This window comes from Ochotona curzoniae, unplaced genomic scaffold (genome assembly GCF_017591425.1).
Source record: "Ochotona curzoniae isolate NIBS_2020 unplaced genomic scaffold, NIBS_Ocur_1.0 patch71, whole genome shotgun sequence".
Lineage (NCBI taxonomy): Eukaryota > Metazoa > Chordata > Mammalia > Lagomorpha > Ochotonidae > Ochotona > Ochotona curzoniae.
The window spans coordinates 256,971-275,405 of record NW_024467052.1 but is presented as its reverse complement, the minus strand read 5'-3'; the positions used below and the strand labels follow the sequence as shown (position 1 = coordinate 275,405).

General features: G+C 44.4%; 1 protein-coding gene across 3 annotated transcripts in view; it reads right to left on the bottom strand.

Moving 5' to 3' along the window:
* The window catches only part of LOC121168166 (fermitin family homolog 2), an 88,020-nt gene that overhangs the window by 17,751 nt on the left and 51,834 nt on the right, over nucleotides 1-18,435 (bottom strand). For 2 of the 3 annotated variants that reach the window (XM_040998000.1, XM_040998001.1), the window contains exons 4-6: nucleotides 7,847-7,981; nucleotides 1,497-1,722; nucleotides 1,292-1,394 (exon numbers count right to left, since the gene is read on the bottom strand). In XM_040998000.1, coding sequence (XP_040853934.1) covers nucleotides 1,292-1,394; nucleotides 1,497-1,722; nucleotides 7,847-7,981 — 464 coding nt within the window. Of the gene's footprint in view, nucleotides 1-1,291; nucleotides 1,395-1,496; nucleotides 1,723-2,024; nucleotides 2,058-7,846; nucleotides 7,982-18,435 lie in introns of all 3 variants that reach the window. The other variant, XM_040998002.1, reaches the window with a different exon arrangement.

Genomic DNA, 18,435 nt, shown 5'->3' with positions numbered 1-18,435 from the left:
CTTTCTTCTTTTCCTGCAGATGTATCTATTTGAAAGGCAGGGATGCTGGTTCACCCAGAACGGCTGCAGGCTGCCTGGGGCCCAAGCTCCTGTGCCATCTTGTGCTCTGGGAAGCGAACCAGCAGATGAAAACTCTGTTCCTCCCGCCCTCCCTGTCACTCAAATAAAGGATATCTTAAAAATAAAGAGTAACAGAAAGATTCGGCATATCATTTTCCCAGAAAAATAACTACTAAACAGAATTGCTTTAATAAATATAACTTGAAGATACTAAAGTAAGGGCTGCTTTTCTGTATCATCAATGTAACTGACCACATTAAGAAACAATCAGTGGGTAAATTAATTATTTTTGGAAAACAATCTTCTTTGCTGTCCTTGGCAAATATTTTCAGTATTTAAAACAGAAGGCACATATAAAACTTGTGGAAAGCAGATTTACTTATGTCATTGGATTATCCATATAATTATATTGATAAAAATCTATAGTAACATCTTAATACTATCTTAGAATGGTTATAAAAAAAAAAAAAACCTCCATCCCTCATAAACAAAACTACTCCCAAAGCAGATTTAGTCTTCCAGTAAGTAGCTTTGATGTGACCTGACTATCTATTATTAAAGCTTATTATCATAAAGGAAACGTACAAACGATAATAAATACGTAAAGTCTAGACTACAATCTAGACACAAAAACGGTAAGAAGGCAGGTACGAGACCCCTCCCCCTCAGGGTGACAGAACTGAAAGATCCAGATTGCTGTGCCATTTCCAAGTGAGAAAATACTGTCTTTATAACACAGTTAAAATCTTACCAAAAAGGCAAAGTACTACAGTGGCACAGATGGTGCTAAGTATAAGTAGGTAATTATGTCTGATTACAAAATGGGCAAGAAATACAAAGCAAAATTTTAAAAGCATGTAAGAAAATTTTCCCCCCTTTGGATACACGATCTTCTGTTATATCAAATCAAGTGAAAAGGTGATTTTCCAGAAAACTTTTTCAAAGTACACCTGAATACAGGGCTTATATTAAACAGCTAGCTAACAAACTAGCACCTTTAAAATATAAATCAAATAACAACATAATTATCTTATTTAGCAAAGTGGAAAAAGGTTTAGTTATGTTTCCAACCTAATAAAATAATACTTACTGGAAGTACAACCTTTGCCTAAAGATTTAGGATTTAACACAAACAATTCCTTACCCTACTCAAACTACCAAACAGCCAATCTACAAAATGAACAGAAAGCAAAACCACAAAGAAAAGTGACTCCGTATGAGTCCTTGGTACCTTTGGATTCAAATCAAAAAAGCTGTAATACTTGAATCGGAGCAGCAAAGCCTCATTTTCCTTCACATCCTGCTCCATGAGAGATCTAGAAGAATCAAGCCACCTGGGCAAATCGGTAAGAGCAAGGGAAAAGCAAGACAGTTACTCAAGTGTTCTGCCTCCACGTGGGTAAAGTTCTTCAACTGCATCTCCATGTCACACATACCCCTGGTTGATTTTGGCTTTATCAAGAAGAGCTTGAGGCTTGAACATTTTTGCCAAGATTTCTGGAGAAGTGATTGGCTGGCTGACAGCGAGGATGCCAGGGTTGCCTTCTGACAGGGCACTGTCACCAAACCACGCTGAAGTTGGCGATAAGGGGCTTCCATCGTGGGCATCGTATGTGGGGGTCATTGTTTTACTATACAGTCCTGGGCTCGAATATATACTTCCTAGTGAGTAACAGGAAAAACACGTTAAGTGTGAAGTATAGAATCTTAGTTCTCAGTAACACATACTATGATATAAAGCAATGCTTCATTTTGAAACATAAGCTGAATAGATTATTTTACCTGTCTTCAACAAACGTGAGGTGAACTTTACTTTGTATACTATTATTAGGACATATAATTACAAAGGGAATGTAATTAAGTTGGCAGAAATCTTAGGGGAAAAATCAGTTCAAAGGAATTAGAAAGGATACAGCTTAGGCAGACAGACTAACACTCTACTTGTTGACTGTGGGAAGGCTCACCTTTCAGCGGGCCAATGTAAAGAACATCGGTGCCTACAGGAAAGGAGAGAAAGGATCAGAAGGTAAAGGAGAGACAACAAGAGGACAGAAACAAAAGAATGGAAATGAAAAGAAAAAAGGAACAATGGCAAAGATTTTTCCTAATTGTAAATTAGAAAAATTAGGAGAAACAAATGTTAGGTATGCTTAAGAGGTATAATCTAAAATAAAACAAGTTTTCTGTCCAATTTATAAGAATGAAGTTGTGCTCTAATCTAGCACACAGTGACAAATGTCACCCTCTGGAATCCACGTCCTAACCTGGCTCAAAGTAATGAGTAAATCCAACATAAAATGAAAGAACACTTTTTTATGTTAATGCTTTCCAATGAACGCTGAGCTTGGTTTCAACGTTCTTACGAAGCATTAATATAAAAGGGTAAGTAACATTTTGCCTTATAAACTGGCTAACAAAATACATGCAACAATTGCAATCCTGAAACAGACTTTACCTTCTGCCTCCCTCATTATTTTACGGCCAGGCAGATAGCAGACAATACATAAAGGTTTGCCCAATCAACCAATGAATACACTTCCTTCATCTAAGCTACAGAAACTAAAAAGAATTTTAAGGACATCTAAAAAAAAGAACAATGTCATTAAGAGCATAGCCATAAGTTCTGTTAAATTATAGTTTGTCTCATGGTCTTAAAAAAGAATTTGTGTAATGGTATGAAGCTGTTAAATGGTAAGGACAATGAAACAAAATGGCTTTTCTTAGGAATCCCTCTCCTTTCCTAACACTGCCCCCATGCAATGATAGAAACAAGGACCTGGGCACAGAGTGCTAATGCTGGGGATTTCTGCAGGTCTAATGGCCTTGTCCAGCAAAGCAGTGCTTGGGCTCTGCACTCTCCTAGGAGATCCAAAGCAGCTCCAGGCTTTGGGCTTTGGCCTGGCTCAGTCCTGGCTATTGTGGCCATCCGGGGAGCGAACTAGTAGATAGAATCTCTCTCTGCCTCTCTTCCTCTGTAACTCTTTCAAATAAATAAAATTACAATAATCTTTTTTTTTTTTTTAAAGAAAACTTCTTTCTTGAAATCAATGGTCTGTGAGGTATTCCAACAGTAGGGGTGAAGGAGAAAGGCCGCCTGGTGCAGTGGTCAGACCTCCAGCTTTGAGCAGGACTGATGTGGCTCAGAGGTCAGCTCTGCCGCTTAGCCGGGCTCTGCTCCCAGCTGCTGTGGGTTCTCTTCTCTTCCTACCTATTTTTCAGAATTGTTGTGAAGATTAGATACAGTATTATACATGTTTTTGACCAGAAGAGCCTTGATGTACACGGTTGTTTGTAAAAGCAACCTTTTACTCTGAAAAGGCCTGGAAGTTTCCCTTAGGGCTTCAAGGATGTCCCAGGGTGAAGCCTCAGGGGGACAGCTGAGGAAGTGGACAGTGAGAAGGTACAACTGCAGGGGCCACAGGCCCTGGGGAGGCAAGCCTGAGGGTGCCTGGAGGACAACCAAGTGGTGACACTGCTGCTTGGTAGACTGTGCAAGCTAGGGCCTACAGTAAGGGCTGGTTAGCTTCTGACAATAATGGATAAAGTCAAACAGGGTACAGGCCAAGCTGTCTTTGAAATCTCAGTCCTAATGTACCCACCATCCGTGCGCACCAAAGGGAGCGCAAGGCTTCGCTCAACCATTCAGCAGACGGACCTGTGTTATCTGATCCCTTCAGCAATTCCATTGTAAAATCTGCCATATCACGTTGAAATTTGCTGCTTGCAAATGACTGGAAACCCAACTATTCATGTCAGTTTGACCTGCAAAGCTGGGAGGTATTCATGAAAACACAAAGATATAAATCTTATGATAACTAAAGGTAAATGTCCTAGGAACTTGACAGATGACCAGCTACAACACCTTGTTTAAGTGGTTGAAGACAAAGTCTCCATTTTAGACTGCTTTCAGATTGTTTAGACTTTAAATTTCCACTCAACTTTGAAAACACAAGTAGAAATTAACAAGTATGTGACATGGTTTAAGTAACTAAGAACAGCATCCACCAGACGGTGCCTTGGCCAGGGCTGTGGGCCAGGGGTTAGACCTGCCCTCCGGAAACCACCTGCCATCCCTTCTAACTCCCCAGCAGCGGCTCTGGGAAAGCAGTGAATGACGGCCCAAGTCCTTGGGTGCCTGCAGCTGCGAGGAGACCCGGAGGAAGCTCCTGCTTTCGGATCAGCCCAGCTCTAGCTGCTGCAACCATCTAGGGAATGAAGCAGCTGAAGATTTCTCTCTTTTTGTATCTCTACCTCTCAAATAAATAATCTTTAAAAACATCTGTGGGGCCGGGCGCAGTGGCGCAAGTGGTTAAAGTCCTCGCCTTACACGCCCTGGATCCCATATGGGTGCCGATTCTATCCCGGCAGCCCCGCTTCCCTTCCAGCTCCCTGCCTGTGGCCCGGGAAAGCAGTCGAGGATGGCCCAGAGTCTTGGGGCCCTGCACCCACGTGGGAGACCCAGAAGAGGCTCCTGGCTTCAGATCAGCATAGCTCCAGCCGTTGCGCTCACTTGGGGAGTGAATCATTGGATGGAAGATCTTCCTCTCTGTCTCTCCTCTCTGTATATCTGCCTTTCCAATAAAAAAAAAAATAATAATAAAAATAAATCTTTAAAAACATCTGTGGTGCTATCAAAAAAGGAGTTATGCACTGGATAAAAACCTCTCTGAGTGTTCTGGGATGCTGATCTCACGCTAATGCTCTGAGTGGCCATACAGGTGCGTATCTAAGTAAATGGTCACATCTTAATGAAAACAACATAACCCCCAAGGGCAGGAGTTGTGCAGAGCAGGTTAAGTTGCTGCTTAGGATACCCCATTACAATTCAGCCACTGGAGTCAAGTCCCACCTCTTCCACTTCCAATCTGCTTCCTACCAGTCTACCTGGCAGGCAGGAGATGAGGATCCCAGTACTGGGGCTCCTGCCACCAACAAGGTATCCCTAGTTGCAGACTTTCACCTGGCCCAGCCCTGGCTGTACTGGGTGTTTGGGAAGAAAACAGGAGCTTCAAGATCTCTCTCTTTTTGGCTTTTAAATAAATGAACAAACACATAAATGAGCAACGCTTTATGTTGTGACTTAAGCTCAAAGTTTTATGACTTCACCTCATCTTATTTCATCCTCCTGTATCTCCAAACCCCCTTTCCTAACAGCACTGGACAATCTCTTTGCAATTCCAAGATCAACCCCGACTGATTTCAGCAACACTGAAACCGTCCGTCCCATAAGAACGCATGGACTTCCATGCGGACTAGCAGCAGCCGAGGACAGACTCGGCATCCTGCTGATGCACGCCATGGGGGTGGGGGGCAGCGATGGTTCTAGGAGCTAGGCCCCTACCACCTGAGTGGGACCTAGACTGACTTTCCAGCTGCTGGCCTTGCCCTGTGACTGCAGGAAGCATTTGTGGAATGACCCAGCAAATAGGAGCTCTCTGAGTATCTGTCTTTCTGCCTCTTAAATAGGAAACAAAACACACAAAATCTCGTTTTAATGATAATCTGTATGAAAACTTGTTCCTTCTCCATTACTACTTTGCAGTCAGTATTTCATGTTTGACACCAAGCGAGGGGGGTTTTTCTGCACCAACCAATTCTCCCACTGAGACCAACCAGAACGTCGTACGTCATGTTCCTCAAAGCTGCCCTACCTACCCGAAGTCAGTGCAAACCCGAGGACTGGGGTCCTCTCATAGGTCAGTCAAACGAGCCTCCAGATCAGAAGGGATCACCTGTGAAACATTCCCTTGAAGAAGAGCTGGTTACCATGCCTCACAGAAGCCAGAAGTTTACTGATCAGATTCTGGATTTATTGTAAAGGACACAGTTCATGGCAGCGGCAGTGCATGGGGCAGGCTGTGTGGGAGGGCATGGCACTTCCAGGCCCCACCAGGGATGGTCTCCTCAAAGCACCTCTCATGTTCACCAACTTGAAGTTCTCTGAACCCAGAGCTTCTGGGTTTCTAAGGAGGCTCCATTACCCAGGCCTGACTGAACAACTGTCCATCTTGCAGCCCCTGTCCTCTCCACCGTGGCGCTTGGGAAGTGGGTAGAGGGGGAGATGAAGGCTTCCCCTTCCTATCCTCTAAGCACAAGCTGGCCTCCGGCAGCCAGCTCCCACCTGACGGACTTCCCAAGAGTTACCTCATCAATGTCTATTCAGCTGTGGCTGAAAGAGGCTTGTGCTGTGTTACAAAAGATGTTCTTCATGGCTCTCCCACTTAGGAAATTACAAGGATTTTAGGAGCTCTGCCAGGAACACTAGAGGAAGACCAAAATATGTTTCTTACGTCACAGTATCACACAGACACCATCCTTCATTCTGTTAGCGCCCCCTCTCTCTGTGGGCCTCTACTACCTTACAATACCTTCCCACACTCCTTCCTCCATACTTACTGACTGGAAGGAAACTGGATGTTCTCTCTAAATATAGATTCATTCATTTTGTAACACAGTTAGAAACCAATGGCTCTATAATGCACTAGAGAAAACTCCTTAACCCGGGCTCGGGGTTGTGGTACCCTGGGATAAACTGCGCCTGTGATAATGGCAGCCCATATAAGCACCCAGTTAAGCATCAATCCAGCTCCCTGCTAATGTACCTGGGAAAGCAAAAGGAGGGAGCACCAGTGCTGGGGCTGCTGCTTCCCACACGAGAGACCCAGACGAAGCTCCTGGCTTCAGCCTGGCCCAGTCCCAGCAGCTGTTGCCATCTGGGGAGTGAACCAGCACATGGAAGATCTCTCCTTCTCCTCCCACTCCCAACCTCTGTAATTCTGCCTTTGAAATAAATAAATGGATCTTTATAAAACAGAAAAGGAAGAAATTCCTTAACCTGCCAGTAACTCTCCACAGTGCCCTCCTGGATTACCTGTGGTCTCTCCCTCAGGAAGTGGCCTAAGCCACCAGCTCACACGTCTGGTACTTTGGCCAGGATGTTTGCTGCATCATTTTTCTGCCTAGACTACTTTTGTATGCCATTCAAATTCAAGTCACTGGAAATTAACAGCTTAATTTATAAACCCAGTTTTCTAACCCGTAAAACTGAATATACATACTCTATTTAGAATAATTTTATTTTTAATTTCTAAGACACCGTCAACATTTGTTTATATATTATACCTCTTACATATGAGTGCAGTGAACATATTTTTCAATTAACCTGCAAACACTACTGAACAGTAAGGAACACATTATTTCTGCATCTGAAAATAAAGTGCATGACAGCTACAGAAAAGTTACGAGGTTTATGCCCCCAGACTCTGAATTTTACTGTGGCATAATTTTTCTCCTAAGTCTGATGACTTATGATAGAACACCTAATTCAACAGAATGAAGTATTCAGGTTGGAAAAATAATAGGAAACATAAAATTTCTCAAAAGAGCACAGGAAAAAAGTAAAAGGGACAAAGAGACCAGTACTTGCAAAACATTAATTTGAATAAGGGGTTTTACAGTAATACATTAAGTAAGTCATAGTTGGTTTTTACTACTTAAATAGCTGAAGAATTTCTAACTTTATTTTCACAAAGAACTGAGTCCAATACTTCTGACAATCTGAACAACAAAAGAACCATACTACCGCTTACTAATTGAACACTTGATATTTACATATGTCAGAAACTGAATGACCATGATGGCGAGTTCATTAGCAGGGGAAAGACGTGGAAGGCGCTGTTTCTTCATGTTTTATAACCTGACCTGCACACTGACCTGCTCGTTCCGCACACCTTCCTCTAAACGCCACACCCAACCTACAGCCCACTTCGACCCCCTCGCCTCTCACCTGACCCGGGAGTGATAAGTGGCCCCTCTAACTCAAGCGCCTCATCTTCAGACTGTTCATCTAGTTTTTTCTTTTTCTTCTTCGTTGGATCTCTGGGTTTTTTTAACAGAGAAAGTTCTTCAGGGTGTCTAATATCTGTTAAGACAAGAAAATACATTATTTTATTAGAATCAAGGAAAATGTAAACACTTTACACTTCAACTTATTGGCTGGTATACTTCATGATAAGAATTTGTAATTTTTTTTCTTTCTGTGACTGTGTGGTTGTGAATTTCTCCATGCCAAGTATTATGGTTTGACATTTATTCTCTTAATCCATTTACTTCACAAGCAGAGAGAAAGTACACGGATGAGCGAGACTCGGAAGCAAGGCGAGTTCCCACCTGCTGCTTCATGCTCCAAATGCTCTCAGTGCCTCCCAATTACTTGAGCCATCCACAACAGCCTCTCAGGGTCTATACGAGGAGGAAGTGGAGGTCAGGAATCAGAGGCAGGTGTTAAATCCAAGTACTCTGATACAGGGCACCAGTCTATGGACAGGTATATTAACCTGTAGGACAAATGCCTGCCGCATGACACTTAAAGTAGAGGCCACCACTGTAGTGTAGTGGATAAAGCTTCAGTCCGCGGCACCGGCATCTCATCTGGGCACTGGCCTAGTCCCGGCACCCACATGGGACACCTGGAAGAAGCGCCTGGCTCTGGGTCAGCTGCAGCCTCTGCAGTCATCGGAGAATGAACCAGCAGATGGATGATTTCTGTCTCTGCAGCTTTGCCTTTCAAAAACAGAAAAAAATCCTAACAGCAAAACCTACTAGACCGCTGTTAATTCCAACGACATAATAAGCAAAATTATTTCAAATGATCCACTAGAGTTCAAAAATACAACACCACAACTTTAATTTTTTATTGTTGTTTAACTAAAACTGGAAGAAATTAAGCTTTGTATTATACAGTAGCTCTCATTTATTTTGAGTGTCATAAGATTTACGAGATACATATGGTAAATTTAATGACACTGATTTCCAAATCTCAAATTTTAACTGGCTTACACTTTTTTCACTTTGTAACAGATGGTTACAAGTTGCTGTTTTTTCAATGAATTTCAGAGGAATCTGGTAGGAGGTAAAATGGCTAAAATAAGGGAAATGACATATGACTCAAAGATGCATATTATATTACACATTAGAATCCACATTCACGAACTGCCAGTCAACTCTTCAATCAGTTCCCAATGTGCCAACATCCTCCCCTCCGCCTTTAAAAAGTTGGTAAGATGTTAAGATTTATACGGAAATCAGGACAGTGTGAAAATAGTTACCATGAAGCAATCTGCAGGAGGTGTGAATGTTTGAGCTACAGCTGCTTAGGATGCCCACATCACATTCTGGGATAGTTGGGTTCACTTCTTGGCTCCAACGACCTACTAACATGGAACCTGGGGACAGCGGGGACAGCAGTGATGGCTCCGAGAGCTGAACTCTGTCCCCCACCGTGCCATCTACTTGAGACACCACCGCTGTGTGCCAGGGGCCACTCTGGTGAGAACGCTCGGCGGTGTTACACTGTATGTCACACTGTGCAGACAGACAACACACCACTGTACAACTGAAAATGCTACAAATGACTGCGGTCCAGGACCAACGTTTCCACGTGGCAGCTTGCATCTTCAGGAGCCCAGCAAACCTCCACGTGCATGCAGACACTGTAGTCCAGGAAACTTGCTATTTGTCGGACACTGCCGCAGACAGAGCAGCTGAGGTACTATCTAAGGCAGAAAGAAGCTGGGTTCATATCCCACCTCTACTATTTATTAGCTGTGTGACTAGGAAGTTACTCAGTCTGTCAGTGTCCAAGTTTCCTCATCTGTAAATGACAATGACAGTACCTGAGACGGCTGCTGCAAACATGAAATGACACATAACAAGTGCTGCGTAAGTGCTGGGACGATAGCAGTCGTCCTGTTTATCCACGGGAGTTAGATCCCTGTGGATGTCTGACAGCGCACATGCGCACACACACACAACTACGTGGTATTCCGTATACTGTGTTTTTTCGTATACAGATATAGCTAAGACAAAACTTATCAATGAGGCACAGAGAGCACCAAGGTCATATACTGTACGGAAGACTACGTCACTGTGCTTTCTCAATGGTGACTTGACTGTACTCACCTCCTTCTTGCAGCTGACACTGAGAGGAAGAACTCTGCTGCTTCTCTCTGGTACATCCACACTGAGCCGCCACGACCATTACCCCGTGCTTTGGGGCTGACTAGTAATAAGGGGCTACGTGAACACAAGCGCTGTGACAGTCAGCCTGATAACCGAGATGGCCGCTGTGACCAGGGGCAGGAAGTACAGACGTGCTGGATGACGGCGTGACTCCCCTCCCCTAGCAAACGGCCCACAGCTTTATCTCCCTTCTCAAACCACATGTAATTGAAAATGTGTCAGTTACTTCCATAATTTTCCATGTCACATTTTCAGGTTAAGGTCAATTAAGAGCAAGACTACAGAAAGCCTGAAACTTCTATAAGGTTTTTTGCTAATTACATAAAACCTATAATTATGATAGAAACCTAGACATTTTAGAAAGAACTCCTTAAACATCTATTTTAAAAATTTATTTTTATTATTATTATTATTATTTTATTGGAAAGGCAGATATACAGAGAGGAGAGACAGAGAGGAAGATCTTCCGTCCGATGATTCACTCCCCAAGTGAGCGCAATGGCCGATACTATGCCGATCCGAAGCCAGGAGCTTCTTCCGGGTCTCCTGCACGGGTGCAGGGTCCCAAAGCTTTGGGCCGTCCTCGACTGCTTTCCCGGGCCACAGGCAGGGAGCTGGAAGGGAAGCGGGGCTGCTGGGATAGAACCAGCGCCCATACGGGATCTCGGGCGTGCAAGGCGAGGACTTAACCACCTGCACCACCGCGCCGGGCCCTAAACATCTATTTTAGAATGGAGAGCCGAGTGGACACTGTGGTCCTCTTAGGACACTCACATCCCGTGTCAGATACGCTGGTTCAAATCCCAGCTGCTCTACCCTTCCAATCCACAATTCCACCAAGGAGCCATGAAGGCTCCAGCACGTTAGCCCAGACACCAGAGCGCAGACCTCGGTGGAATGTAGCTTCAGTCTGCCTGTTACCACCATTTAGGCAGTGAAACAGTGAATGCAAGATCTCTCTTTCTGTCTCTTCCTCTGTCACAGCACCTTTTAAATGAGTACTTTAAAGAAAACAAACAAAGGAGCATGATATGGACAAAGCAGGGGGTACAGGAGTCAGGGAACAAAGGCGGGTGCTCAGGGGTCCAGCGTCTGTCCCCAGCCCTGTAACCTAACTCCACTCTGCATGTCAATACAGCACAGCCAACGGCCCACCTAAGCCCCTCCCGTCCCGAACACACCTACTCTAACCTCCATGTGGAGTTTCCACAGAAACCTTCCAGGCTTCAACACCGAGATCGTTAGGATAGTTCTACACACATGTACTGCAACTTTTTCCATAATGTGCTTCTTTTACAATTTACTGCAGTCAAATTACTGCACCAAATGTTAAAGATTTTTAAGGAAAAAGTGAAAAGGGATGGGCATGTGTGCCATTTTAAACTTAGTTTTCATTTATCTTTTAAACATCTGAAAAGTAGAGAAAGACTCCCTAGATGCCTACCACAGTTGGGGCTGGGCGAGGCTGGCGCCAGGCACTGCATCTGGCTGTCCCACATGGCCAGTAAGAACCCAAGTGCCAAAGCCAGTATCTGGTGCCTCCCAACTGCCATTAGCAGGAAGCTGGAATAAGAAACTGGAACAAGAGAATCTTACGCAGCGTTTTATATACCGATCCAAATGCCTGTTCTGTGTCATCTTTCTAGAACTTTCCTTTCAAAAAAATTTTTACAGGCCAGGCCTAATAGTGTAGTGGTTAAAGTCCTTGCCTTGAACGAGCCCGGGATCCCATATGGTCACCAGTTCTAATCCCAGTGGCCCCACAGCTCCCTGCCTGTGGCCTGGGAAAGCAGTCGAGGACGGCCCAAAGCTTTGGGACCCTGCACCCGCGTGGGAGACTCGGAAGAGCTCCTGGCTCCTGGCTTTGGGTCAGCTCAGCTCCAGGTGTTGCGGTCACTTGGGGAGTGAACCATCGACGGAAGATATTCTTCTCTGTTTCTCCTCCTCTTTGTATATTTGCCTTTCCAATAAAAGTAAATAAATCTAAAAAAATTTTACCTTGTTTAGTTTACATTTATTAGTAGTGATATACATCTTTTGACATATTTCCCTCTGCTCATATTCTGAAATAAGATCTTTTCAAAGCAAAGTAAATTTGCATATGAAATTAATAAGGGGGTAATGGTAAACTACACTGGACTTTTTTACTTATTTGAAAGTCAGAATTGCAGAAATAGAGGGAGAAAAAGATCTTTTATCCACTCATTCACTCCCCGATGGCTGCGGTAGCCAGGGCAGGACCAGGATGAAACCAGGAGCCAGGAGCTTACTCCAGGTCTCCTAAGAGGCTAACGGAGACCCAGTCACTCAGGCCATCTTCCCCGCTTTCCCAGGTGAACTGAGAGAGCTAGACAGGAAGTGGAGCAGCAGGGTATGAACCAGTGCCCAATGTCACAACACTAGGTTTGTATCATGGACACGGACCTTTCAAGAATTGTGGGGCCAGTGCTACGGCACAGTGGCTGGACCACTGCCTAAGGTGCTGGCACTGGCCTGTGCCCTGGCTGCTCCACTTCCAACCCAGCTCCCTGCTAACTGCCTGGGAAAGCAGTGGAAGACAGCCCAAATGCTTGGGTCCCTGCAAACCCAGGAGAGATCTGAAGCTCCTTGCTTCAGCCTGGCACAGCCTAACTGCTGCAGCCACTGGGGAGTAAACCAACAGACAAAGCACGCTCTCTGTAGCTCTACCTTTCAAAAAAAAAAGGATATACAGAGAGGAGGAGGAGAGACAGAGAGGAAGATCTTCCAGCTGCTGATGCACTCCCCAAGCGTCAGCAATGGACAGAGCTGAGTTGATCCGAAGCCAGAAGCCAAAAGCCAGGAGCTTCTTCCAGGTCTTCAAAATGTGTCCTCGACTGCTTTCCCAGGCCACCAGCAAGGAACTGGATGGGAAGCAGGGCCAACAGGATTAGAATCGGTGCCCATATGGGATCCCAGCACATGCAAGGTAGGACTTTAACTGCTAGGCCACGGCACCGGACCCAAACCTGTTCTCTTTTAACCTGGCCGGAGATCTGGTCATTACAGCCATTTGAGGAGTGAAGCACGAGATATAAGATCTTTATCTATTTCCTCCTCTCCTTTAAAAATGCATGGTAATGGCCCAGCTCCCTGGCAGTGGCTTGGGAAAGGAATCAAGGATGGCCCAAAGCCTTGGGACCCTGCACCTGTGTGGGAGACCCAAAAGAAGCTCCTGGCTCCTGGTTTCGGATCAGCTCAGCTCTGGCCTTTGCTGCCATTTGGTGAGTGAATCAATAGATGGAAGATCTTCCTCTCTGTATATCTGACTTTCCAATTAAAAAAAAAACTTAAAAAAATAAATACATGGTAACTTTCTCAAAGGGGCATTAGGAAACCCAAGCCAGCATTGCACCAGGCAGTGCGGCATCATCGCTCAGCCTTATCTGCTCTCATCAGCCTAGTGACGGTACACACTGGCAATCTAAGGCAGCACCGAGGCAGAGAAAGATCACAACGGAGACATTACCACAGCCAGTCACTGGCGAGTGGGAGCAGGAGAAGCGAGCACGTGTGGTGTGAACGAGCATCTTCCCAAACATTTCCGGCACAGCTCCGGGCTGAGAGTCTGTACTACATGACTCACACCTCGACATTTTCGTTCCTAGGTCATTTCCTGGCCAGCTCAGAAGCCAGTTATTCATGTAACTAGAAGAATGAATATCGAAAACCAGCTCTGCATTCTAAGCGGCTGACACAGTTGGACCCAGGAGAATTGCTTATGAAGTCAATGGTAATAGCACCATTAGGACTACATGCTCGGGACACACCCTTCGATGCTCTCAGCAGCTCGGGGCTCTTGTTTCATAAACGTTCCGATTCCTGCTTCTCAAGACTGGTACCTCAGGCAAGCGGCAGTGGGAAGAAGGGTATCTAACTCTGAAATGGTAGATATTCCTGAACCCAAGTAGGTAGCTAGTGACTGCACATGACATCTAAGTGGTTTTTATTTCGCTTAACAAGAAAACTGTAAACCCCACCCTGGACAGAAGTTACTACTTGTTCCACGTACACACCAATTGCTACTTACTAATTGACCCAGCGTCTTGTATCAAGAAGGAATTAAGACAGTGAGTTTAAGAATCCGAGTCATATTTCCAAAAAGAATTTTCAAACTAAGACAGCAGGGAGTTAATCTGTTTTATTGTTACCACTTTCAAAGTCTATTATAGTGTCATGGACAAAGGAGTGATGCAATAAATATTTGCTGATATAATGAACAAATAAAAGTGAATGAACAAACAACTTTATCTCTTACTGTAGTTTAAGCAAAATGAAGACAGGTTTCATGGTTTTTTTCATCACTATTTTCCCACTGTCGAACACATCTGGCACCTAATAAACCCTCAACAAATGAGTCTACAAATGAATCATGGATTTAATAAATCTGGGGTCTGAAGCAAAGTTCCCACACCAGCTCCCGCCGCAAGCATTGTTAAACCATAAAAACACTGCATTTTCCCAAAGGCATAATTGGTAACTGGTTTAAAGAACAGTGATTAAATATAAAAAATGAACAATAGTATGCCACAAAGGCCAGGCCTCAAGAGATTCAAGCACTTATTATCATTTAAAGTTATAAGAATTTGGCTTTTCATACCACAAAACATACATACATGTATTTTTTTTCATATTGGTTATGCCCTCAATACAAAATAAGGACTTTATACACCATCTGTCTTCCCCCCCACAAAAAAGGGGATGGGTGGGGGTGGGGAAACGACCCAAACATACAAAATTTACATGAACACAAAACACGCAGAGGTCAGTGAGACATGAAAGCCTTAAGTGGACACATCACTATGGAGTGCTCTTCAGGCTGGAACGCAGTCATTACTAAAGACGAGCTAGAGTTCGAGGCGCGACACAAGGCAGTGTTGCGGAGCCTCTCTGCATCAGAAAGATACACCAGGCATACAGCAACGGAAGCGTGTTCATCACTACACATCTGATGCCATCAACAGCAGAGCGTAAGTCCAGGGAGACACACTGCATCAACACCCCACAACTAAAGTCGGGGGACTCAAGTGAAAAGCTGAAGTGCTAAAGATTCTCAGAGAAGAGAACCCTGGTTTTTTGTTTTAACATCCCTGAGTCTCCACTTACACAAGTCTATCAGGCTTATTCATTTTCTTTCATTCCCTTTCAAAATCACACCAGAAAGTATTAAAACATAAATCCACATAAGCACAAAAGAAGGGGGAGGCACCCTGGGTAAGAAATGTCAGAAGAATTATCAGACAAAAATCAGGTGGAAGAAACAGTAATAGTTGTATAGTGTGTGCAGAGACAAAAACCAAGGTGTTTATTTCCACATCAAAGGGAGCCTCCCCAGCGGGGCTCCCAGCACCACGCAGGGTCAGGTACTGAAAGTAGATCACAGTCCATGAACAACCATCATCTGCTCCACAACTGCCTCATCCATCCAGCCTATCCTGTGGACATAAATTCTTCAGAATTCTTAAAGGAGAACCCGAGGAGCCCCAGGGAAAAGATTGGCTACTGCGTCTGTCTGGGGAGTTACCGGATGAGAGATCTTCCTCTGTCTCTCATCCTCCCAGTTTACCTAACTTTCCAATAAAAACAAATCTTTTTCTAAAAATACTGATGTTTGGGCCAGGTGCGAAAGCGTAGCGTTTCAAGTCCTTGCCTTGAACATGCCAGGATCCCATATGGATGCCGGTTCTAATCCCAGCGGCTCTGCTTCCCATCCAGCTCCCTCTTTTGGCCTGGGAAGGTAGTCAAGGATGGCACAAAGGTTTGGGACCCTGCACCCAAGTGAGAGACCTGGAAGAGGTTCCTGGATCCTGGCTTCAGATTGGCTCAGCTCCAGCTGTTGCTGTCGCTTGGGGAGTGACCCATCAGACAGAAGATCTTCCTTTCTGTCTCTCCTCCTCTCTGTATATCTGCCTTTCCAGTAAAAATAAGTAAATCTTTAAAAAAAAAATACTGGTGTTCAAAAAAGCTGTCCAGTGTCTAAATGCTTTACAGAGGTGATTAGCTAACACCAACAAACACAGGGTACACCATCAGGTGGGCATCCAACGACTACTAGACAGTTGAGAAGGTCTCGGGGTAGGTGAAATTCTAGTAACATCCCTAGAAGGTTTCAACTGCCAGTTATGCAATCAGACACTAACCTAGTCAATGCTGTCAAGAGATTATAATCTGAATTAAGATTACTAGCCACCTGATGGTAGGAAGATTCGCCTGGATTATTTGGATGGACCCAGTTTAATAACATCACGTTTCACCAGCAGGAGAGGGAGAAGACAGAATCAGAGAACCGAGACAGGAGAGGTCAGGCAGACCTCAGCAGTGAGGAAACTGCCTGACGGCACTCACTTGGAAGACGGAGGACAGCGGCCACAGGGAGAGCAGCAGCTCTGAGAAGCCAAGGGGAAACCTTCCCCGTACACGCCCACAGCGCAGGGTGACCCCTCAGAGCTCCCAGGAAGGAGCACAGTGCTGCTACCGCAGCCATCCAAGCCCCCAGCATCCAGATGGACCACCCCACTGTGCATCACGCACAGGTGAGCAGCAGTGCTGTGGACGCCGACTCGCACGCTGCTCTCCTGTATGCCTGGATGATGGAGAGCTACGGCCTTGGAGACAACAGGGGCCGGAAGGAGCACACAGAGGTTCAGAGGGGAACTACTCCGGGGTCAGGCTTGCGCATGCTCAATTTGAAATAAATGGTTTGGTAATTATACATAATGTTTCAATGTCCATAATGGAAGACAATCTAGGAAACAGTAAGAACAGAAGATTGTAACCAAGATGGAGTGACAGGGACTCGATTTGCTCTCGAAAACGGCTTGCAGACACGAGGAGGAGAAACCCGGAGGCAACAGGTCCACACCTTGCTGCACTGCGAGGAGAGTGTAGGCAGGACATTACGGGGGGCCACACAGGAGCTGTCCCTGGAGTGTGGCTGAATGCATGGGGGACAGGCAGCTGCCCCCACAGAGGGCCTTGGGAAGAGTAACCCAGCAGTGAGGCTGAATTAGTAAAAGCTTCAACAGCAAAAGGATCAAAAAATTTTTTAAAAGATTTATTTCTTTTTATTGGAAAGGCAGATTTACAGAGACAGAGCATAATCTTCCATCCAATATTTCACTCCCCCAAACGGCCGTAACAGCCAGAGCCAAACCAGTTCAAAGCCCGGAGCCAGAAGCTTCTCCCAGGTATTGCATGTGTGAGAAAGATCCCAAGGCTTTGAGCCATCTTCCACTGCTTTCCCAACCACAAGGAGAGAGCCACAGGGGAAGCAGAACAGCTGGGACAAGAACCAGAGCCCATAAGGCGCTTGCATGCAGAAAATGAATGAACTGAGCCATGGCACTAGCCCCCAAAGACATTAATTATTTCTAAGTAATTTGACTAGTTACTAGCAAAACAAGCCAATCCTTATTTTTAAAAACCAATCACCAACCATGTAAAATTGATAAAGTTTCACAAATATTACCAAGCATAAAATAAATCAAGAAAACAGGAGTAAAATCAGGAATAATCCAGGTGATGGAATCAGTAATTAAACATATTAAAACAGGTATTAAAAATGTGCTCCATGTTTAGAAAGTAGAGGGACCTATAAATAAAGGGAAACATGAACAATGAATGTATTTTTAAATGCAAAATAAAGTCTCTAGCGATGAAAAATAGATTTGAAATGAAAAATTCACATGACAGGTTAACAGTACACTAAAGAAAGATGAATGAATTTGAAGAGATATTATCCAAAACGACCTCAGTGGGTGGCCTGAGATAACATCTCACTCACTCTGCTCTCCTTTACACACACACACTCTCTCTCTCTCTCTCTCTCTCTCTCACTCACTCACTCACTCGGGGGACACACAAGGAAGGAACTAGCAAAAACCTGCTGAAGAGCTAATGGTTTAACTGCCTGCAGCTTTAACCAACTCAATGAATTTAAACAGTGTAAAGCTTGAGAAAACAATTCCACAACACATAATAATTAAGTGGCTGAAAGCCAGGACAAACAGAAACATCCAGAGAAACAAACAAAAAGTAGGTTAACAGACTTTTATACAAGAACAGGTAAAGAACTTAATCACCAACAGACATACATAATAAAAACAGCCATGATTCTCTTTTTTTCCATTTTTTTATTATAGTTTTGATAATCGTTACATAGTTAAAAAGGTTCAACAGCTATAGGGAAGTGGGTGAGACTATTATTTCCATATTGTTTCCTTCATGTATCTGAAGTAAAGGGGGATATTAAGGGAGAAGCCCCACCCCAAGTCCTGGATGTGGGGCATGCTCTGAGATACTTGCTCAAGTAGTTTTGATAGTTCACCAGTTATGAAT